Source organism: Astatotilapia calliptera, chromosome 20 (genome assembly GCF_964374335.1).
Source record: "Astatotilapia calliptera chromosome 20, fAstCal68.1, whole genome shotgun sequence".
Lineage (NCBI taxonomy): Eukaryota > Metazoa > Chordata > Actinopteri > Cichliformes > Cichlidae > Astatotilapia > Astatotilapia calliptera.
In genome coordinates this window covers 2,483,213-2,506,702 of record NC_137441.1, presented here as the reverse complement: position 1 = coordinate 2,506,702, position 23,490 = coordinate 2,483,213, and the positions used below count along the sequence as shown (strand labels likewise).

General features: G+C 44.1%; 1 protein-coding gene across 2 annotated transcripts; it reads left to right on the top strand.

Moving 5' to 3' along the window:
• Positions 1–2,487: 2,487 nt before the first annotated feature.
• Positions 2,488–14,511, top strand: snx21 (sorting nexin family member 21). Of its 2 annotated transcripts, none has more exons than XM_026154783.2 (6): positions 2,488–2,627; positions 6,743–7,065; positions 7,893–8,098; positions 8,491–8,632; positions 8,741–8,906; positions 13,515–14,511. In XM_026154783.2, the coding sequence occupies exons 2-6, from the start codon at positions 6,774–6,776 to the stop codon at positions 14,017–14,019; spliced, it is 1,311 nt and encodes a 436-aa protein (XP_026010568.2). In that variant the 5' UTR covers positions 2,488–2,627; positions 6,743–6,773; the 3' UTR covers positions 14,020–14,511. The 2 variants fall into 2 exon arrangements, with proteins under 2 accessions (XP_026010568.2, XP_026010569.2); XM_026154784.2 differs by lacking the exon at positions 2,488–2,627 and adding an exon at positions 2,725–2,864.
• The last annotated feature ends 8,979 nt before the right edge of the window (positions 14,512–23,490 follow it).

The following is a 23,490-nucleotide window of genomic DNA, read 5'->3' as shown; positions in this document are numbered from 1 at the left end:
CTGTGGTAAAGACGGGACGTTTTTTACATCATGACATCTGTGACACCCATTTTATGTCACATGATCAACCAACTTACCTATCAGCTGCAGCCCCAGAGCAGGTGTGAGCCACAGATGAGCATGACGTAGTCTGGTGAAATCTGATTTCCTTACTGCAGCCACATAACGCTCCCACAGCGCAGTGCAAAAAAGTATCATCGTCATAAGAATTATTTCATATTTAACACATAAAGTGACTTGAACTGTCCAAAAAATTGGTTAGGCAGTGAAAGCATGTTGGACTGGAGTCAGTGAGAATCTAAGATTAGTTAGAAATGTCATCTCTGGATATTTAAGTGTGTTTTTACAGTAAAATCAAAACCACCTTTGAGTATTTCCTCATCACATGCTCCACAGTAGTTTAAAAGGTGTGACTGATCATGTGTGATGATGAAATCCCATGGCTTCTCGGTTGTGTTCACACTGGAGTATAATAGCTGTGAGAAAATGTTGAGCAACACAATTATTTCCTGTTACTCCACCAGAGCCACACTCACCTGATGGCAGCTAGCATGAGCTCAGCTGGCTGGGAGCTCGTGGCTTCAGGCTGAATTCTGGGTAGAGGCAGAGGATCTGTGGGAGCAGAGCTGTGAGTCCGGAGAGGGCTGCAGAAACTCTACTGCTGCCCTGCAATCAGGCTGCTCAGCCACAGGCCTATACTCCTGGCAGGAAGAAGGACGCTGAAAAAAGACTTGTGAGCTGAGCTGTTCAGCTCAGAGGTGGTGTGTGTGGGTATCCTGTTCCTATTGCACTCTTCCAGTTTGAGGGTTCACAGTTCCTAATGCTCCTATTACCACTGAGACATTTTGTGCTTTATTCCTACACGTTTGCTCCACTTCTTCCTTCAGTGCCCTGTCCTTTACCCCATCCTCCTTATTTCTGATGTTACTGTCTGCTGGGATTGCCACATCTATCACAGCTGTGGCTTTCCGTTCCCTGTCAGTCACCACTATGTGGTGGTTGGCCAGCAGCCGCCTCTCTGCCCAACAGGACCTCAGCCTGCTATTCTTTCTCAGCTGCCTTCTGATGTGTCTCCTATCAGGCCTTCTGCAGCCCTGATGCTCGTGCACACTATCCCAGCCACTTGGTTGTGCCTCTCGGCGTCTGCTGTTTCAGCTCGTATCCTACAGCCTGCTACTGTGAGCTGGACTCTCTCTGGGTCACTGTTGCACAGCATGCAGCTTGCATCCTGTGGTAGCTTGTGCTGTGGTAGACTCCTGTCTCAGTTTATCTGGTGCATAGGGGCCATGGTCAGAGCCTCTGCGATGTCCTTCAGGCCGGCTTATTTTAGCCACTTCCACTGTCTCTCATCCATCGGTCATCATCAAACATCAGAATTTCACAAAGAATCCCAACTTTTAGAGACTTACTAAACTGCCTGTTTTATTTCCATCAAACTGCTGTAGGACTTTTGAATTCAGTTTCATAAACACAAAGTTGAAACAAGTCATTCAACTTTCATAATTATCAAGATAGCGAGATCATTTACAGTTATTCTGGTCTCTGGTGTGTCTTAGCATCAGGAAGAATGAAAACAGTATTAGTGAGCAGGTTAGGAGGTCACTATCAGTCCTGTATACTTCATTCATACTTCATTCTAGGAGAATGAAAAATTAAGAAAATAATTGCTTGAAGTTCATTCGGTTATATGACCACAGACTCATCTCTACAGATTGTTGTGTACTGTTCTTCTTCTTTTGGTTGGTCCTTTTAGGTCTCCCTACAGCAGATCAACTCATCCATGAACCCCCTCTGAGGTTTCCCCTTTTCCTCCTGCCGGGCAGCTCCTCTTCAACATCCTTTGTCCAGTATATCCACTATCGCTCTCTGTGCATGTCCAAACCAACTTTGTCCCTCTGACATACTAATATTCTAACCTTGTCCATTGAATGCCTGAACATCTCCACCTCAGCCTCCTGTCTTTTGATCAGTGCCACCATCTCTAAACCACACATCACAACAGGCCTCACTACTGTCTTTTAAAACTTCCCTTTCACTCTTGCTCTTGCCTTGACACTCACTCCACCCTGCCTGCCCACACTCTCTGTTTCAGCTCTCTTGTGGACTTGCAGCTTAAATTATCAGCTCAAATAGCTGCTGCAGCCCTGGATAGATGCACTGTGACCCCTGTGAACAGAACGCTTCCAGTGTTGTGCCAAAAAGTGATTAAAGGTTGGTGGTAATTAATATAGAACCTGCCAGACACATCGCAAACATATCTCTTATAAATGATACGACTTTAAGTATATTAGACATAAAAGCACACAGAAATCTGTTTTTGGTAGTCCATCGCTTTGATCTCACTAATTGCGACGACTCAGTGAGCATGTAGCCCCCTCTGCTGGTCGGACCCGAAGAGTGCATGTCCTTATATGGCAGCTGCCCGATATCCAACCCCGGGCCGCCTCCTCCTGTAGGCTGCGGCGGGTGGACAGCCCCAGGAATAAGGATACAGCTAGTCAGCTGTGTGCGTGTGCGGAGCCCACAAACCCCGACAGGATCGTGCGACTCCCAGATCCCGACCCGCTGGGCTTCAAACTTTACTCTGGAGGAGCTGGTATGGAGTAAAAGGAGCGGAGGGAGTGCGGGTGAGTCCCGCGGAGCTCGGAGTTCATGAATCGGAGGTGGAGGAGCAGCTCGTGGAGTGTAAACAAAGTTTTCTGGGGTAGCTTGTTAGCTAGTTAGCCGTTAGCGCCACAGCCCAGTTGATGCAGTCATAAACAGGAATGTCAGCTTCAAATTAGAGGGCGGAGACTTAAACGTCTAATCCACGGTGCTCGGATAGATTAACAGGAGCTGTGGGAGTTTTCCGCTTGAGCTGCGGGGTGAGTTCGTCCAACCTCCGGAGAGCTAACTAAACGCGTTTATCGTGTGATGCTCAGTAACTTTGAACCCCCCGACAAGCAAAGCTGTTAGCTGGTTTGCTAACGTCACACTGCTGTGCGTGTTAGCCTCCACCTCTACAAAATACACATTTTATTACTGGTGTCCACAGCTGATACATACTTGTGTATTTAACGTTGTTTCTGGTGTTGACTACATAATAATTATCTGAGGCTTTCACGGACGTCACGTAAATTCTCTTTCCTCGTGCTTAATAGTTGTAAAGCGTATTCAAACTTGTTTATATTGTTAATAGTAATTGTTATAATTGTTTGTTTAGTTTTTTTTTTTTGCGTAAAGATGCAGCCTAAAAGAATAGTAAAAGTAAAACAAACAAAAAGAATGAAAGAAGTAGAAAAAAGATTTGATCAAACAAAAATTAATTAAAAATAAAACTGATGGTGCCCCCCCCCACCCAATAAATAAATAAATAAACAAATAAATAAAAGTCCAATTTAAATACAATTAAAATGAAAAGTGAGCAGCAGACGAACAGATGTTAATCAGGATTCACTGTTGCTGTCACTCAACCAGCTGTCAGCTGAGTTGCTGACTCCCAGCTCTACAGGTTAAAGGTGTTTGTTCTTGTTTTGGTGGTTTTGGAATAATTTTAGAAGAACACCAAAACGGATAAATCCTAAAATCTTGTTAAACTCCTTTCACAAACAGCCCAGATATACATGTTACAGAATGCAGTCTTTAGCAGTGCATGTGACTCAGTTTACACAGCCTATCCTTTTTATGTGACATTTTATAATCCATCGACCTTTATTCAGCTGTAACTTTGTGTTTAGCACTTTTCTTTTACAATTCTTGTCTAAACTTTTTATTCTCTCTGTATGAAGATAAACACACCAAAGTAACAAACCAGTCTAATTTTCCATACGCTCTGATGCAGCCTGCTGGATGGCTTAGATAAAATGCATTACAGTTGATGTAATGCAAGCACAGGAGAATGCAAATGAAAAAGTATTTTTAGATTAGATAAACTATTTGAATCATACTGTTCAGCTGGAACAGGGAAGGGTTTGTGGCTTTATGGATCCACTATGATCACTAATGTTTCATCACTAGAGGTCAAATTGTTTATGAGCAGAGTCCATCTGCTGGTTGTTTTGTAGGTGATGTGGCTCTTTTGACTTCATCAGACAGCGACTTCCAGCTTCTACTGAAAGTAGCATTAGAATTAGTACTTCAGAGTCTAAGGCCATGGTTCTCAGTCAGAGTGCAGTGAGTCATCAGATGTGTTGAAAATGCAGAATTGGTGAGCGAGGCATCCTGAGGAAGTTCAGCAGGCCAAAGCCTGGCTGCAGGCTGACTTAGCAAATCGGTGCATTATTAATGTGTGACATGGTTTCCATTGAGAGGAGCTGCCAGCTCTGTAACTGGAGCCAGCTCAGCGGGTTTGTTTCACATGTGGATCAGTGTGTCTGCAGTCTCTTCCTGACCTGGATTCTAAAAGTGAGTGAATTTTATTTTTCCCTGTGGTGCTGATTCACAGTCCCAGACACAGAATAGAGTGATTTGCAAAGCAATTCAAGTCTGTGTTATAGAAAAATAACACAGAAAATAGTGCTGTTTTTGTCAAATAAATGCACTTTTGGAATTTGTTGCCACAATGTGTCAAATGAAATTGCAGCAAGAACATGTTTCGTCTTCTTTTAACAGCACTCTGTAAGAGTTTGGGACCCGAGGAGCCCAACTGATGGACTCAAATGTTTTTCCATTCGTGCTTCAGGGTTTCAGCTGCTCAGCTGTTCTGGGCCTCCTTTGCTGTATTTGTTTTTGTGTGTTGTTGTTTTGCAGTTCTTATGAGTGGGTCACAGATGTGGACTCTTAAAACTACAAGTCTAAAAAAGGAGAAAGAAGACAAGAATATACCATAACCAAATGTCTTGATGCACCTTCATCCAGGCAAGGACATCCCAAAAAGTTGAGACTGAAGAAGTCACTCCCACTGAAAACGCTACATCCAGATGAACAGAATCTACTTGGGATACCAAAACATTCCTCAGAGATTTTGGTCTTTATTACATGACAGCAAATGGGTTCTACTTGACTGAGATCTGGTGACCGGAGGCTGTTTGAGTCCAGCGAACTCAGTGTCATGTTCAAGAAACCGGTGTGAGATGATCTGCGCTTTGTGCACTGCTGCTGTTGTGCATTTAAAGATGTTCTTCTAGGACCCTGCTCGTAACAAGTTGTTTGAGTTAATGTTGCCTTCCTGTCAGCTCAAAGCAGCGTGCTCCTTCTTCATCAAGGCTTATTCTTCCACAGAGCGGCTGCTCACTGGATGTTTCATTGTAAACCTTGGAGATGTTTGTGCGTGCTTGGTTTGAAGTTTATCACTGCTTACTAGAGATGGACCGAGCCGATATTACGTATCGGTATCGGTCCGATACTGACGTAAATTACTGGATCGGATATCGGAGAGAAATAAAAAATGTAATCCGATCCATTAAATATCAAAAAAGCACCTCACAAAACTTGTGACACGGTGTAACTCGGCTCATAACCGTAGCATAACCGTAACTGCCTCTCTCGCTCTCCGGCTGCTACTTCAATCATGAAACTGATCAATGATCAGCTGATCGGCTTTTCTGTCGCGAGTCCGTGTCTCTTGTTTGCTTTTGGCCCACTTTGCACCAGAAAGAGGAAACCAGCGGCTGAACAACAGCAGCACGTTTAAGCTTGATCAGCTGTTGTTAGAATTTATTTAATATTACTTTCTACTCGAGGATCTTTTTCTATGTAGCTGACGGCTGGTAACTGTGCAGGGGCGGATCTAGCAAAGTTTAGCCAGGGGGGCCGATAGGGCATGAACAGGGAAAAGGGGGCACAAAGACATACTTTTCTTTCTTATTCTCATTTAAAATGTCGAGCTTTTAATAAATAATTATCTGAATCTTACACCCAAAGTTTTAATCTTATGTAAAATATATAGAAGTCCATTACTGTATATAGTAACTGTTAAGTCTAATATACCCTAGTAAGCTATAGTACTTTTTCCTTTGGGAACCATCTGTGCAGTCTGCAGTTCTGTTGAAGAAATTTGTTGAATCTATTTAATTATTCTTGAAAAAGAATTTATTTCTTCTTTTTTTTTTTCACACTGCATCAAATTAAAGTTGTTTACGTCGATTAAGCATCATGAGGTGGAGGGTGGGTGGTTCCCTATTTTGTTTTTTTGTTTTTTTGCTGGGAGTTGGAACCCTATCAGTTAGGTTGCTTAATATTTCTGCTAAGTACTCTTTAAAATACCAGAATAGGGAGGATGGTGTAGGTTTAAGTTTATTAGATTGATCAGTATTGCTGAATTATGAAATATATTGGGTGCAGTGTATTTTTTTGCATACAGGTTTAACAGAATAGCTTTAGTGTTGTTGTTTATTTAAACTTGAGTATGAACTCATACAAAATGCAGCAAGATATTAAAAAACAGTTTTATTGATTAAAAAACACTATCAGATTCATATCGGTATCGGCAGATATCCAAATTTATGATATTGGTATCGGACATAAAAAAGTGGTATCGTGCCATCTCTACTGCTTACTGAAATCGGTTTGTTGGCATGTGATTTGAACAGGCCTACCTAATGACGTGGCAGGTGAGTGTGTTTCTAAGTACAGCTTCGTTATCAATGCTACATATACATCTACATGCATGTAGATAGTTCATGCAAATGTATACAAATTACATGCAATGAAAACCTGTGCAAAACTAGAATGAAAAAAACAAATGAAGCTTTAAAATAATATTATCAGAAGATGCTTTAATAAGTAATAGATAAAATGACCTTGTAATCTTCTATTTCTTTAGGCTCCTCCCCCTGTGGTGGCCTGGCAACATCATGGCGTCTCGGCTGTTGGACCGCCTGAAGCGCTCGCTGTTTAAAGATGGTCAGGGGCTGGAACCTGAGCAGGAAGAAGGTGGCGGGCCGGAAGAGGAGGCGTTCAAGCAGGATTGCTGGGAGGACGAGCTGGCGGAGGATGAGGAGTGTGTAACCGATCGGCTCGGAGGGATGCTGTGCTTCGACGGCACAGACGGCGGTCTGGAGGACGGAGCCGAGGGTGAAGGGTCAGGACAGGACAGCGACTCTGACTTCCTGGGAGAGTCGATGGAGGATGGTCCCAGCAGCATGGGTGAAGTGCTGTTCTCTCTTTTCACTCGATGGACCTCGAGCGAAAACATTTTAATGTCTGAATCTGATTGAAATCAGTGCAGATCAGCACTGATTCAACATCTGTTGAAATTCCTACATACAAGAATGACCCGAATGAGTATTCTTCAATACGGGGCGATCGTTGGGAGTTCGTCTTGTAATCGGAAGGTTGCCAGTTCGAGCCCCTCTCGGTCGTTGTGTCCTTGGGCAAGACACTTCACCCGTTGTCTACTGGTGGTGGTCAGAGGGCCCGGTGGCGCCAGTGTCCGGCAGCCTCGCCTCTGTCAGTGCGCCCCAGGGTGGCTGTGGCTACAATGTAGCTGCCATCACCAGTGTGTGAATGTGTGTGTGGATGACTGGATATGTAAAGCGCTATACAAATATAGGCCATTTACCAATACTGTTGTTTGGTTCAAAGACTTAGCAGACATTGATTAATGATCAGCAGCAAAGTCAGACTGGGCGGCTGTGACAGAGTTTATTTATCAGCTATCGATAGAAAGTAACAAAAGTTTACCCAGCGATGGAGCACACAACAACTCACAACCTAGCAGCCTGCAGTTAATACATACGGGGATGTTGTTCATAGTTGTACTTATGCTTTAGAGATGTTTTTATAGCTGAAACCAATTAACAGAAACTATAATCTAATGTAATATGTTAGCCAGCTCCATGGTTACAGCTCAGCAGCGTTGATCTCCAGCAGGGGAGCAGTTTAGCTTCAGTCCACTGGAAGCTAAACTCGAGGAAACCAGGACATGTTGTACTCCCTGGTCACCTGACCTGGCTTTCACCTGTCTTTTGTAGACACCAGTCCTGTGGGTATTTCCCCAGTGGGCCACTCCTCCTCTTCCTCCTCCTCCCTGCTGACTCGGCAGCTTCAGGAGAGCTGGAGGAGTTTGCGCGGACTCAGTGGAGGAAGCTCTGTGTCCTCTGTGAGATGGCAGACGGACAGCGTGTTGTTCGAGGTGACCGACGCCAGCGTGGTGCAGGACGGCTCCTCAAAATATGTGGTGAGTTGGCAAAGAGAAAAAAACTGTAACACAATAACCAAAACAGACATAAAAGCTTCAAATCCAGGCACTCTAGATTTGACAAAGGCCTTTAATTTATTGGTCTTAGGACAAACAAATACACCGACAGGTATCAGCTTGTCCCTTCTTCAGGCTGCTGAAATACGAAGATGCCTACAGAGCAATTTGAGCTTCAGGGCCACAGAGAGCCCCTGACCCTTGTATCTTCTCTGTGTAAAGTGCTGGTGCACATCCATAGATTGGATTTGGATGCTCTGATCAGAGTCACGTATACGTAATAGTCTCTGATCCACAGGTGATGTTTTAAATGTGCCGTGGGACAGATCTGTGCGCCGTGGAGCTCAAACTCTTTGCTCTCCATTTCTCTCCAGCTGTACACGATCCATGTGATCCAGTCTGGCGCGAGCGATAAGATTCCTGCCATCATCACGCGTCGGTACTCTGACTTTCGGCGCCTCCATGCCACTCTTCGCCGTAAACACGGCGAGCACATGGAGCGTTTCTGTTTCCCACGTGAGTAAACCTCATGTATGCTGTCTTACCTTGATGCTGTGGTTGTTACAGTGGTACAGGGAAGTAAGAACTTCATAAAACATGAATGTTTGGTTTGAACCTCCGCAGGAAGAAAACTCAGGAGGAACTTCACAGCAGAGACGATCGCTAAGCGGAGCCGGGCGTTTGAACAGTACCTGTCTCACCTGTGTTCCCTGCATGCCCTGCGGGGGGCGCTGTGTGTCCGTCAGTTCTTCTACTTAACCGACTTGGAGACTGGACAGCTGCTCATCAGGTAACTCTCATAAACCTCTGTCTCCTCACCTTTATCCGTCAATGTCAGTGTTGTGTAAGAAAACTTAACAGGAACAAAGTGAAATGATCAAAATGCTCTCAGTGCTGAAATGTTATACTGTTTCTATTACGCAGATAGTGAAACAGGCTAAAAAAACAAAGAAGGTATTTAATAGATTAATAAAACTTTGAGTTAAACTATTGAGTCATCGCCAATTTGTGCTCTGAAGCTAGCTACAGTGTTTGCGCAAATTAATTACGCTGTGTGGTCAAATATTAGAGGAAATGTGTCCAACATGCACTCTTTGTTGATCAGTGTTGGGTCACTAGTCAAAAAAGTAATATATTACACATATTACAAATAACTAGGGATGGGTATCGGTTAGGTTTTATCCGATACCAGTACCAAACCGGTGCTCAAACGGTGCTCGAACCGGTGCTTAAAGAATGGAGAACACAAAATTGGTCCAAAAACCTCTCATGTTCAGCTGTTTTTTGTAAAAAGATAACAATGTTAGCCTTTTCTGCAGCTATGGGGCATATATGGCATCACTCTTGGCTGGAAGCAGTGCTTAAACAATGGAAAAAACACAAACTTTGTCCAAAAACTTCTCATGTTCAGCTGTTTCCCACTTTTTCTTTGGTCATTTTAGCCTTTTTAGCCAGGGTGAAGGGAGCATCTGCCATCAAACAAGAAGACAGCCGCATGTAGCTACGACGGTGTTTGCTAGTTCACCTTACATGCATTAATGTAATAACGTGGTTAGCCTACTCAACGTAAATTACACACGAACAACATTAAGCTACTCACGCAGAGAAGAACGGCTGCTGCTGCATCATCATCCTCATCATTTCTGCTACACTGGCAGGGCTAGGGGCCAGGACTCTCCTCTTCGTGTTTTTGGGGGATGTTGCTAACTCCGGGTCCGATAACAGGCACCACACCCGCAGTAGATGTGCTCGGTGTGAGGTCTCGCAGCAAGCTATTAAATACGGCGCATTTCTCGGCTTTTAACAAAACGCTATGCGTCGCCAGGTGTTTCATCAGATTTGAGGTGTTACCTCCTTTGACAGTATCACAGTATCAGCTTAAAGCACTTGTTGCTGCTGAGTTTGCATCTTTTGCTGTGAAGTACAGCCAGACTTTGACCACTTCGCCTTGGTCATTTTTAATCTGTAGCTCTGCTCTAAAAGGACGTACGTACCTGGACCCGCCTACTACGCTCGCAAAGGTAAAATGATTGGCTGGAATCCAAAGTGTGTGACATCCGGATATTGGATGGTTACTACCGTTTATGTCAGAACAGGTGCCATACAAATAACACTTTAATTTAAAGTAATGCAGTACGTTACTTGGTTACTAAAGGGAGATGATAATTCATCACATTTATAACATTACTTTCAGTTTACTCTGTAAAACAGCCTGAAACACATTGTGTCATAATTACTATTTAACAGTATAAACCTGAGGCTACAGCCCCCCGCACCAACACAAACTCCTAATGTATTTAGTTATGAACAAAAAGCCGACAACACAAAACGAAGATGAAAACCAACACGAAGAGACTTTAAAGCCATCGTCACGGTGATTCAGGTAGAAACGAAGGCTGCAGCCTGACGGCTCATCCGTTTGTTATACGATGAAGTTCAGCGGCGGCTCGCTTCACCGTGGTGCCTTGCATCACTCTGGGTTTTTGACTAGCTTAGCATTAGCATGCTGTCTGTGCAGGTGCTTGCAAAGAGTCGAAGTTGTGTTAACAGCATAATACAGTTGTTTCTGTCCTGGATACAGTTGACCATTACGTTCTTGCCCTTTTGTGCAATAGAAATAAAAGTTGTGTCCATCTCAACGCTGTAAACTTCTATTTTCCTTCTCCAGTAACTGATTGCAGAGCAAATGTAAGAACCAATAAGCAGGATCGATAGGCAAGTAGACTAATAATTCCAACTAGGAAAGGTTCTCGATTGCCATCCCTACTGAGTACACACTCATACAATAACTACTTTGCTGCACTGAAACAAACATTGCTTCAATATCCTTTTTGATTCTAATGGTTGACTGTGGTTTACAAAATAAGCACCGTTTCCTTTAATTAGACTTCAAACAACCAATTGAGTCCACAAATTCATCAGGAAAGTGTTTACTGACGTCAACTATCAAGTGAAAATATCAAGATTTTGCAACTAAAAGACTCATTTAAGACTCATTTAAAATGAGGCCATTTAAAAACAATGTGGATCCACATTTATTTAATTGTATTTATATAGCGCCAAATCATAACAACACTCACATCAACAAAGAAATATAGTGAGAAAACCCCAGCATTCAGATGACTCACTATAAGCAAGGACTTGGTGACAGTGGGAAGGAAAAACTCCCTTTAAAGAGGAAGAACCAGAAGGGGCAGCCGTCTGCTGTGACTGGTTGGGAATGAGGGGAAAGACACAAGACAATAGAGTAACTGTGGAAGAGAGCCAGACTGTCCATCTTTTATATACAGTACATGCATAATGCTTTGGTGACGAGTGTTTCCTCAGGGAGTTTCAGTTTTTGTTTATAGGTTTGGCTTTTTTTCAACTCTGTAACCATAGAAACAACTATAAATGATATAGAGAACAAATTTAGCGTATGCCTTAAGGCAGGGGTGGGCAAACGTTTCAGGTAAGAGGTCACATTACGTTTGAAAATTTGACAGGCCAGCACCAGATGCATACTGTACATATCAAACAGAAGCCTAAAAAGGCCTTACAGTGACAAGTCAGACTCCCACGTAGCTTGTGCCTCTCGATGACCCCAACACGCTGTCGTACAGGTCCTCTCCACCCATTTTCCCCTTTAGGAAGGCCAAAAACTCCTCCGTTATCCCAAAATTGTCATTATTCCCATCCATTCTATACATCCAATTTCTTGCGCTTATCCGGGGCCGGGTCGCGGGGGCAGCAGAGAAGCCCAGACCTCCCTCTCCTCAGCCACCTCCTCCAGCTTATCCGGGGGAACACCAAGGTGTTCCCAGGCCAGCCAAGAGATATAATCTTTCCAGCGTGTCCTGCGTCTGCCCCGGGGCCTCCTCCCGGTGGGACATGCCCGGAACACCTCGCTCAGGAGGTGCCCAGGAGGTGCCCATCCTTGTCAGATGCCCGAACCACCTCAGCTGGCTCCTTTTGATGTGGAGGAGCAGCTGCTCTACTCTGAGCCCGTCCCGGATGGCTGAACTTCTCACCCCATCTCTAAGGGAGAGGCCAGCCACCCTTCGGAGGACACCCATTTCCACCGCTTGTATCCGCGATCTCGGTCTTTCGGTCACTACCCACAGCTCGTGGCCATAGGTGAGGGTAGGGACGTAGATCAACCGGTAAATTGAGAGCTTCGCTTTTACACTCAGCTCCCTCTTCACCACGACGGACCGGTGCAGCGTCCGCATCACTACAGCTGCAGCACCAATCCGTCTGTCGATCTCCCGCTCCCTTCTCCCATCACTCGTGAACAAGACCCGAGATACTTAAATTCCTCCACTTGGGGCAGGGTCACGTCCCAGACCCGGAGTGGGCACTCCACCCTTTTTTCTGGCTGAGGACCATGGCCTCAGATTTGGAGGTGCTGATTCTCATTCCCACTGCTTCACACTTGGCTGTGAACCTTTCCAAGGCAAGCTGGAGGCCCTCACCTGATGAAGCCAACAGGACCACATCATCTGCAAAAAGCAGAGATGAGATCCTGAGACCAACGAAGTGAAAGCCTTCCGCCAACTTGGCTACTCCTAGAAATTCTCATTTCTAGTCATTATTCCCATTGTTTAAAATTCAAAGCTGAGCGGTGTCTCTACTTTCGTCCAGTGCCAAAGAATACAACTCTGCTTTTTGGTTTAGCTCACTAGCTAAGTCTTCATCAGCTAGCTCAACACAGTGAGTCACTGTCCTGCGTGATAAGCTAATTTTTTTTCTAATTTGTTCAACATCCCTGGACGCACTCTTTGAGAAACTGCCCTTGCTGGTATTTGCTAATTTGAATGCCAGCAAACAACTTTGTGCTTGATTCTTGGATGGCACTTTGTCGGCTAAAAATGTTTTGCTGATTCTGCAAACTAGCTGCCGACCCCGTTCTTGCATTGACCGGTTGTTAGCATTATTAGCATGCTTGGTGGAAATGTGACAGCTGATGTTGTATTCACATCTAGACATACATCCTTTGACTGAGGTGAAAAAGTATAAACACTCACACTCGATGTTTCTTTTCTTTTCTGAGCATGAGACCACAAATCACTGCGCCTAATGCGCCATCTGGTGGAACGCCAGGCATTACAGGACAAGGTCAAATGAATGCAGTCATAATTATCATCTGATTTGGGCAATTCTGTGCTAATCTTCGGCAGGCCAGATTAAAAAGACCAGGATGTGGCCCGCAGGCCGTAGGTAGCCCATCCTGCTTTAAGCAGAACTCTGTTAGTCCAGGACAGAACAGCGCACCTCAACATCTCCTTAGCTTGATGCTTATTTCTAAATGTACTGTAAGGATAATATTAGATTTTCTTGTGCATTTCTTGAGTTTCATTATTTATTGAGCGGTTTGCCACTGAGTGTTTCACTGTTCAGTTTGTCTTGTTTCGTTGAGGGCGGGACGTTACCAGGATGCCTTGGGTCCTCTGCTCAATGCCAAGAGACTGCAGCAGAAACTGGGATGGGCAAGTTTCTATGACAACCAGACTCAGGCCCCTCCTCCAACCTCCTCCCATTGGTTCTTCACCCTGGTGGGACTGTCGAGCTGTTTCCAGCAGGTGGACCAGCTGGAGGAGGCTCGAGATCACTGTGACCACGCCCTGCGTGTTCTCACCCCCACAGAAACTCAGACTAACACAGAGGATAAGCCCCTCCCACCTGACAATAAGCCCTTCCAACCGTCGGAGACATCGCGTCTGGATGACGACAGGCCACACCCCTTGCTGTTGCCGCTGTTACGAGTGATGGTTCGGCTGTCGTGGCAGACGGGAAAAGACAAGCGACAGTGGGAGGAGCTTCTGCAGCATCTGGAGGAGCGGTGGGTGGGGCTAGACAATCATCCAACCATCAAAGAATTTCTGGTTAAACACAACCTGCAGGATGGCGAGGGTGAGGGCTAAAGAGCACGCACGCTGCAGAGGGCAATCAGTACGGTACGGGTCGAGTGTTAGAGCCACTGCAGGGGAAACAAAGCCGAGATTTTCAAAATAAAATCTGAATGTTTTGAGTAATTTTAGTTTTATTTCTAATAAAAAAAAAGTTATTAAAGGGAAAAAAGTTTCACCCATAAAATCTGCTTTTTAATGTTGTGACGTTGGGCATTTTAATGTGGGATTGGAGGCAGCCTCAAGTGGCCGTTAGAGGAACTGCAGCTGTTCACACGAGTTTGGTTTCAGTAATAAAACCAAAAACATTGTTCTGAAAAAGAGTGATGTTAATGTAATGAAAGAGTAGGCCTCAGTAAATATCTGGTGGAAAGAAGCAAATCACAGAAGCTTGATTACAAAATGACGGAGCTGATGAGACTGAAGGACAGTTCACCTGAAACTCGGCCAGTTCAAAATCTCAGTTTTTATTCCCCCTGACAGCGGCTGTAATACTCTGAGTACTAATGGATCAGTCAAGGGTTCAGTCGTAATTTCAAAGCCTTAAACTAGTTCAGTGGTCTTTGTAGGTCCGATGCTTCACATGAGTTTTGTTCTTAACCGTGACTCCTCACAGGATTTCTAAAACAACAGCCTGTTATTCTACTTCAAGAGGAACTTCTACAATATTTAAGACTTTTCTTTTTCAAATAAATTTATTTTGAAAATTTGATCCAGTCGAAGAAAAAAAGTGTCCACATCACATTTTCAGAGTTACAATCAATGAAACTGCAGAAATGTTTCGTAGAAACGTGAGGAGCACAGATTAAGAACAAAGCTCCAAGAAGGAAGCAGAGGAAGGAGAAAAGGCTGCCTCAACAATCACGTTTCACTCTGTGACTCTGAGGAGGGAAAACACTTAGTTTTAAAAGTCCTCTGACTTCCTACTAAAAGGTTTACTGATGATTAACAGTGTTACATATTGCAGCATTTAAAAGGGAGCAAACGGTGCCGAATGTAGAGACTCCGTGAATCTTGTGGACGATGCACGACGGGTTCAAGGCGCCTTTAAATGTTTCACAGCAGAAAACTTTGATTGTATTTGAGCTCTGATGAAAACCACAAGACGAGCGACACACGTGCAGAGCGCGTCCTGCAAAAACAAATGACAGTCAAACTTTAGTATCCATCTATAAATCGATATCGGTAAGTGAGGCGGGGCTTTCTACTCATGTTGAGCACTCAGAGGCTCCAGGCCTCATTCACCCAGTCACGCACACATTCATGCAGTGCTTTTATTCAACACTCAGCCATCCCATATTACTCTGCTTATCCACTCGCTCTCGTGTTCGGCTGCTGTGGCGTCGATCCGACTGTGCCTGTAAATAACAGTACTGTGGCGCACTGAGCTGAATTTATGTTACTGCAGTAAATGACTAGAATAGGTCTTTAGGTCATTTTAAATATATTTATATTCTTAAATGTTTTGTTCGTCATGTTTTATTTCAAATGGAGCCTTTCGCGTTCCTCGCACTGAGGAATTCAGCGTCAGACGCTGTCACACATCCCTGCTAATATATACGCCTGTTTCTCTTATTCCTGCATATAAATCAGTCACGTTCACCATATTATCAAACTGTGTCCGGTGTGGGTAAAGCTCACAGGGCTGAGCAGGTGGATCATATGGCTTAAGGCTGTTGCAGAGGCCCGGGCTTTAATCCATCCAGAGGCCTTTCACGGTTCCCCCCGTCCTTTCTCTGTTGTTGCAACACAATAAAAACTAAAATCACCAAAAATATACTTTAGAAAAACCCTTTTTTGGTTGCAGGGTTAAAAAATATAGGCACCACGTTATCTGAAGGTTCTGTTAATTGATGGCTGAACTTGACAGTTGAGCTGGATCCATGATCAGTGTCTCAAGTCAATTAAAAAATATATGCATGTTCAAAACAAGATCTGTGGCACACTAAGTGTACATTATTCAGACAGTGCTGCAGGTGAGCATCCTGCTAACTCATTTAGTGCTTTAAAAGGTTGATTGAATGAATATGATAACATATAAGGCCTTATTTATTTATTTTTTTAGAAAGAGTGAAAGTATTCAGTGCCTTTCTAGATTTTAACGAGGTTGTGATCCACCTGTGCACCAGGAATAAAGGGAATTGTGAGTGCAGGTCAAACAGGAGCTGCAGAAACTCCACAGCGCACCTGTAAAGACCTGAGCTGTGACACAGTCGCGCTCACACTGAGCCTGCTCTGTGTGTGTCTGCGTTATTTACTCTTTGTGAGAGAGCTTTCATTTCACAGCTGAGGAGTAAAGCGACTTACTTGCACGTGTTTTCCTCCACCTGCACCGTTTCCACCTGCAGTGGAAAATTTCAGCGGAAAGCTTTGCCTGCTGCCGGTGCGTCACATATTCAGCGGTTAAAGAGGCGTTAAATGAGAAACGCTGTTTATCTGGAGGAACACTTAGCGCCTCTCCTCCCCCCACACAGCTCTCACAGCTTCGCAGTCATTCGAAGTAAAATCTGCGTGCTTTTTACGTGGATGCGGTTACTGTGGAGACCGGCCCGAGTGGACGGCCACACGAGACAAAAATAGACGCGAGGAGCTGGATTTACATCAGCAGGAGAAATGTCAGACAGGACTGATGGATGGAGAGGAAAACAGGTGATTAATAATGAGGGACTAAGCAAAGTTGCCAGCGCCGTGATTTTGGGGCTGAAGGTTGGACACTGCACACGTAGAGATTTATGCACTTACTGTGTCACCTGTCATGTAGAAAAGCTGCTGATTTGTCAGATGTGAGTGCTGCAGGATCACAGTACATGTTCAGTATTATGCAGAGTTCTGTTATATCCAGCTGTTCTGCCGCACTACAGAAACCCTGCAACGCTCTCAGCTTCACTTTCTCATCTAATCTGGTAAATGTCTGTCTGTGTGCAGCACTTTATGCTTCTCTTTATGCACTCAGGACCATCAACCCTATGATGAGTGCAGGAGCAGCTCTGGCTCCTGAGCTCCCTCTATACTGAAGGTAGAGTCAGAGAGGCCACTGCAGAGGAAGCGTGTATACTGGAGACTATGCACAGTTAGGCAGTTTCTCACTTCAGTTGTGTTAGCTGTGACCGTTACACAGTAACTGTCAGCCTGCTCTGGTTTCATACACACCACAGTAACCACAGGGCATCGAGGGGGGTCAGTGCATTCACACCCCGACTGTGAAATACTGTCAGACGATGCTAGTGCTACAGAAGCATGTGCAGGGCGTCCTTCGGTCTCAGCGCGTCTTTGAACGTAGGGCCGCTCCTGCAACTAATGATGATCTGAGTAAACCTGAACCTAAGTGACTCATCAAAAAGCAAGAAAACACTTGGAACAGTTAAATCTGGTTTGATGTCCACACAGCTGAGCCGAGTGTTTTAGTGCATCGCTCTCTGATATTTCAGTTTGAGGAAATGAGCGGCAGTGTGTCAGAATAAAGTCCTGCAGGATGCTTCGTGGGGCTGTTGTCTGCCTTACTTTCCACCTCACATGTGTGCAGTTTCCCAGCACAGAAGGAGAAGAGTGGGTTGAACCAACTAATAACTCTAGTGCCGGACGTCCTTATTTTGAAGAGCTGTTCAGGGACGGCAGAGGAGTAAGTGATTTTAACCCACTTCTTACTTTCAGTTTAAGCAAAAAGGACTTTCTGAGAGGTTCAGCTGAGATTGTGGTTTGGGTTCAAATATGCTTCTTTGCTGCATTGAGGCTGCACAGTGCTTTAGATGAACACTGTGCAGCAGCAGGTTCTGCAGGATCTGACAGCTTCAGGGCATTACACAAAGCACCTTTCTCTCTGCTGATCTCACAGCTGATTGGTTTAGACCAAAAATGTGGAACGTGGTTTCCCCTCTCAGCCTCTGCAGCTCTCCATAGCTGCCAGCTGTCTGTTAATAACAGATGACATTATCATTATTTTTATTTTTACATTACAAAGCCAGTCTGTACAAAAAATATGAAAGTCCTCCACCCGGAGTACTAGTTTCTGGAAGGTCACACCTGATTTCTGTTTTCTTGTTTTTGTGTCTTTTAACCTGAGCTGCAGTTTGCAGTGAGAGCGTTTCTGTGTTTTGTGACACTGACGTGAAAATGAAAACAATCATTTGAGCTGTTAATCGCATGAAATGTGAAAAACTGCAGTTACTCTAAATGTGTCTCCTGCTCCTCGGCCAGCTTGATGAATTTTTATTTTAACGGTGTTATTTGGGCTAAAGCTGACGCAGACACGTCACAGATGTTTCTAATGGTTTGAAAATGCACTTGTTGTGTCAGATGTGCAGTTTTCAGTGCAGACTGTGTGTATCCCACTTTATGCAAGCGCAGAAACACGTGGAAGAAATCTGTGCGTGGGGAGGCTTAGCGTGGATCTTTTGGCCTTTGCAGCAGCACTTCATCGTAGAGCTTTATTCAAGTTTATTTTCTGGAATATGTTTGTTACAAACTGCAGATCATGCCTTTGTTTTTCTTCATGTGTGCATCTCTGAGATGATTCTATTCTACTTTATTATAGTAAGAAATGTGAAGATCTTGACAGTTGTATAAAATTATAATAAATATATATTTTTCTTTTACTAGATGATGTCTTGTTTTTATCTATATGCCCTGAAAGCAAACTGATGATGTTACCTACTGACCGAGTCTCCTATCAATCATTTCTTTAGGTGACCTAATGTAACGCGTTTCCAAAGAGCTTGTTGTCATATAACACATGTTTAGCTTCATCAGTTTGCTCGGGCACCCATAAATTTTCAGCGGGGTCAGGGGTCAGGTGACTCTGGAGCAAAGTCTGACAGTCAGCACTCCTTTTCCTTCTTTGGGGTTCAAGTAGCTTTTCCTAGATAAGGTGTTTTAGGCTCCTTATGCTGGTGGGTTAAGAATCCTCCACAAAGATGTAAACCAGCGAGAGAAAGTATCCAGGAGTGATGGACAGGAGGTGAAATCTGGAGCCAAATAAACTTTTAAAACAACATTTTAACTTAAAAGGACAAGATTTCATTTGTTAAATGTTAAAATTAGACGAGAATTTCCACTGTTGATAAAAGGAGTTCAAGTGGATCAAAAACATTCGTTCGTGTGGAAAACGACACTGCTGCCAAATCAAAGACACTCTGGGCAACAAGAGCCTGGAAAGAAGGCTGTTACCTGAGGAGCAACACTGCACAACAAGCGAGTGTAGGTCTGCAGGGAGGTGGCGCAGAGGGTGGAGCAAGTCTCTGAAGGATGTGGTTGATGTCCTTTACCCGTAGAAACCTTCAGTCGAGCCTCGATCCCACATCGATGAAGCCTCTGTGACGCTGCACTCAGGTCTGCACAGTCAGCAGTTTGTCCTCATAACAGGTGAGCAACGGCTGCAGGTTCAATCGAGCTTCTATGAGTCAGGTAAATCCATTAGTTTCATAGGGGCGTGGCCAAACCACCGCTCCTTCCAGAAGATTTGTTGCAGTGGCCGCTCCGAATGCAGGTGAGTTTAATTCAGGTGTTCTCAGGCGTAGGGATCCTGCTGTAGGATTTCTTTGTTATCTAAGCCAGAGCTGTTGAATGCAGATCGCTGACACGGCAGACTAACATCTTTGAAATTACAAAGTAAAACATTTTGCTGTGGCTGTCGTCGTCGGTGACTCTACAGTGTGACGGGATGCGAGCAGGTGGGAGGGTTTCTGAGAACATGAGATGGGTGCGTTTGTGTTTGGCAAAATGAGATTCAAAGGCAAACACAGAGGTCACAATATGAGCCTGACTGTGTGCTGAGCTCATCCTAATGTAGTCCAGGTGAGTGATTAGACGACGAAGAGCTAATCACTCACTCGCAGCTGAGGATGCAGCTGGAATTGGTAAGCAGCCACACCTCTGAGAGGACGCTCAAACAGGAAACCCGTCCACCGACACAGAGGTGGCGGGACGGCATCGAAGACACGCAGCGTTTCCTTTTGGGAGCTGATGCAGAGCACTTTAATCACAGTGACAAAGATCTCTGCCTCTGACGCACTTATTGCAGGATTCAGTCATACGTTACTTTAACAGCACGGTGTTAGCTTTATCTCAGTCTGCATACTCAGACACTCACTTTTTATTAGCCATAAACAAAATAAGTGAAATGAGGTTAGGGCTTGAAATTGTGAAACAATTTTCCAAAACAAACAACATTTAAATTTCAGATGTGTCAAAAATATTATGGCCTTGAGTTTGTGTCTTTATTCTACTTTAACCTATTGTCTCCCATATCTCCTCAAATATATCCAAAGTTTCCCGTAACGGTATGGAGAGTGTATGTAACCCATATGTGCAAAAAGTTTATTCTGCTGTTGGACCTTTGATGTCATCAGACACACAATATGGCCGTGACCACAGAAACCTTACACGCCTGATGTTTTAAACCTTGTGTCTGTGAGGGGCAGCCAATCAGAAGAAAGCTGTTTTAGGCAGATGAACTGAAAGGATGCACCAAAGCTCCATATAAGATATGCAAAGCTGCTTGGTTAGAGTCCAGGAGTAAATACGTGGAGCTGCACATGAACAGAGCGGGTCCCCTTTAACGATGGCGGCAGTGATGCCTCCTGATGACCAGCAGAGGTCGCCCTCTCTCAGCACATTTAGTCATGATGACGCAGTTGGCTTTGAGGTTCCTCAGATCCTCTGATGGAGGAGTTTGCTCAGTGTGAAGTACATCGCGGGCAGTTGTGTGTGGCAGCTGTGCGGGGGTGAAACAGTTGGACGGTGCAGAGCGTGCAGGAAACGGACCCGCTCTCAGATTCAGCCCAGGTGGCTCGCTGCTGCTTTTCTCTGCACAGCTGACGACTGTAAGCTGTAAATCAGGCTTGTGCGAAACATTACCATGGTGACAAGGCCAAGAGCTGAGAGCTCAGCTTCTGTGGAAACACCAGTTGCTATGGCAACGGTCAGAGCAGGAAAGAAGCGCCAACATGGCCGTCGATGGAAAGCGTCACGTCCGAACTCGGAGCGCGGTCACAGCTAGTTTTTTTTCTCGCCTCGCAACGAATGAGGGGAAAATGAAAGAAATCTCAGTGACACCTGTGACTGTGTGAAGCTGAGCGCTGGCTGTCATGGAAATAACTCATTTGGTACAGAAAGGGTTTCACTGGTCTGCTTCAGACTAAAGAGGCTCTTTGTGGTCAGTTTCCAATCCTCATGTTTGTCCCGGGACGAGAGCTGCTGATCCTCAGTGGGAAACAAATCATTTTAGCTCCCTTCCAGCTCCTGTAGTTCTACTCTGTTTCTGATTGGTTGCCCTTCATAAACGGAAGGTTTGAACAACAGGTCTGTGGGGCTTCTTCGCTCAAAGCTTTATGTTTTCATTCTAGAAATTCACAGTGTGGCTTTGCATTACTCACCGTTGGAAGAAATCCTTACTGTGCCTGTGAGCTGTGCTTGAAGACAGCACAAAGAAATGAGCTCATCGTGTTCAGCAAAGCTTGCTTGTAAAGCCTTGAGCTGAGCGTTTTCACCTTTGTTACTAACAGAGATGGGCAGTAATCCGATTACTTTTTTCAAGTAATGACTAAAGTAAGGGATTACTAATGCAAAAAGGTAATTAGATTACGGTTACTTTCCCGTGAGCACGCTGCGTTACTGCGTTACTAAAACCGTGATTTTTTTTTTGCGAGAGTGTCTCATGACAGTGACGTAAGCGAGTGCGACATTTGTGGCAAAAGCTGTGTGCAGATCAACAATGGATCATATATCGAGTGCGGGAGAGAGTATGAGCGTGCAGCGTTGAAAGCGTGGAAGTTCTGACCTTACTTTGAGTTTGATTCCGTAAAAAGTGACAAAAACATTAGCGTCCGCTGTTCGAAGAAAACTTCTTTTTACAGCTAAAAAACCGTAAACTTCACTGACATGACGGCTGTGACACACCTGCACCAGGGCAAACCTCCGCCTGCCTCACTCCTGCTTTACAGGTGAAAATAGAGCAACAGGACCGCTGAGTCTTTGATGTTATTTAGTTTCTACTGTGTTTTACTTGCATCTATTTGAAAGACTGAGTGTAAACACAAAAAACTTTTATTTTATGTGCTGGAATGTGCAGAAAATAGGTTTAAATGTTAAATTAATTTCTTCCAGTCAGAGAATGTTGCAGATAATTTAATATATGTTTGATGCATAAAGTTAAAAGATTAAAACTAATAAAACAAGTTTTAAAAAGAGACTTTTCCATTTGATTACATTTTATATGATGATTATGCAGAAAAAGTAGAATTGGGATTGATCTGTCGCTTCATTACCTATTCAGGGTGTAAATCGTGTTGTTAAAAAGTAACTAAGTAACTAATTGCTTTCAAAAATAAGTAATCAGTAAAGTAACAGGATTACTTTTGGGGGAAGTAATCAGTAATTAGTTACTGATTACTTTTTCAAGTAACTTGACCAACACTGGTCACTAAAACCAGGTGTTACAGGTGAGACAGATCTGACAAACTACAGATCCCTGCTTGGTAATCACATGTTAAATACCCAGACATCGGGTCTTTGGTGCTGCTGTAGTAGGTTATGCTAAGGTCATTCCCATAGTGAAAAAGAGGGCCATCATAGGGTCTGACGCTGGGTCCAAGCCCTGATTCAGTCAGGGTGCTGTTGCCTATCCTGTAGAGGTCTGTACATGCCCCCATGGTTTCCTCCATCCTCTTGAGACTCTGCTATGAGACAAAGCAGGCTTATCTATCTGTGTCAGAAAATAAGGAAAAGAGGAACAGGATGGAATCCAGTCTTCAAGTCTGACATCATTAGCCATGCCTGGGCCCAAACTCTGCTGCAGGGCCCTAAGTCTAACGATCACTGCGGCATCACAGAGTTAAAAACTGTCTAAATCGTTTCATCTGTAATAAAATGATCAGCGTTGCTGCTTTACCAGGTGTAACAATTAAGTTTAACATCCATGAAAACTGAATTTATGAAATTTAATGGAGTTAGAAGTTAGCAGGAAGTTAGCTCGCTAGTTTACACCTAAACATTTCATACCATGTTCTGACTGAGAGATTTCTGAAACAAATTCAAACGTACAGCTCTGCTATCACTTTGACATAAATGAAGACAGGAAGGTAAACAGCAGTGACGTTTGTAGTGTTACTGAAGTTGGGCTAGCTGGTATATAATGACGTGCTATGTGATTGCTAGCGACACAGCTACGTTAGCATAAACAGTGAAGCTGGAGGACGAAAACTAACTTTTTCCCACTGGATAAAAGTTAACATGAGGGTTCCCGATGGTTAGGGACAAATGCAATCGCATGGCAGGAAGCTGTAAACGGGCCAAACTTCAGTCGGGAGAACAACTGAGATAATCCATCCACAATACGAGGTTAGTCATTCATATACTGCTGCATGGGCTGGGCTGTAAGGTTTTAAAAACTAAGCTTTAAAATGATTAGCGGTAATAAAAACCTAGAGAGGCCGACTGTGATCACTGACTGTTTTTAGGGGCTATTTGAGATTAAATAGAACAAGATACAAA

Bases quoted from the DNA above. Each gene is read 5' to 3' on its own strand.
- snx21 (XM_026154783.2), top strand. From the start codon at position 6,774: ATGGCGTCTCGGCTGTTGGACCGCCTGAAGCGCTCGCTGTTTAAAGAT. The intron at 8,633-8,740 runs GTGAGTAAACCT...GAACCTCCGCAG, and splicing joins GGAGCGTTTCTGTTTCCCAC to GAAGAAAACTCAGGAGGAAC. The intron at 8,907-13,514 runs GTAACTCTCATA...TGTTTCGTTGAG, and splicing joins ACTGGACAGCTGCTCATCAG to GGCGGGACGTTACCAGGATG.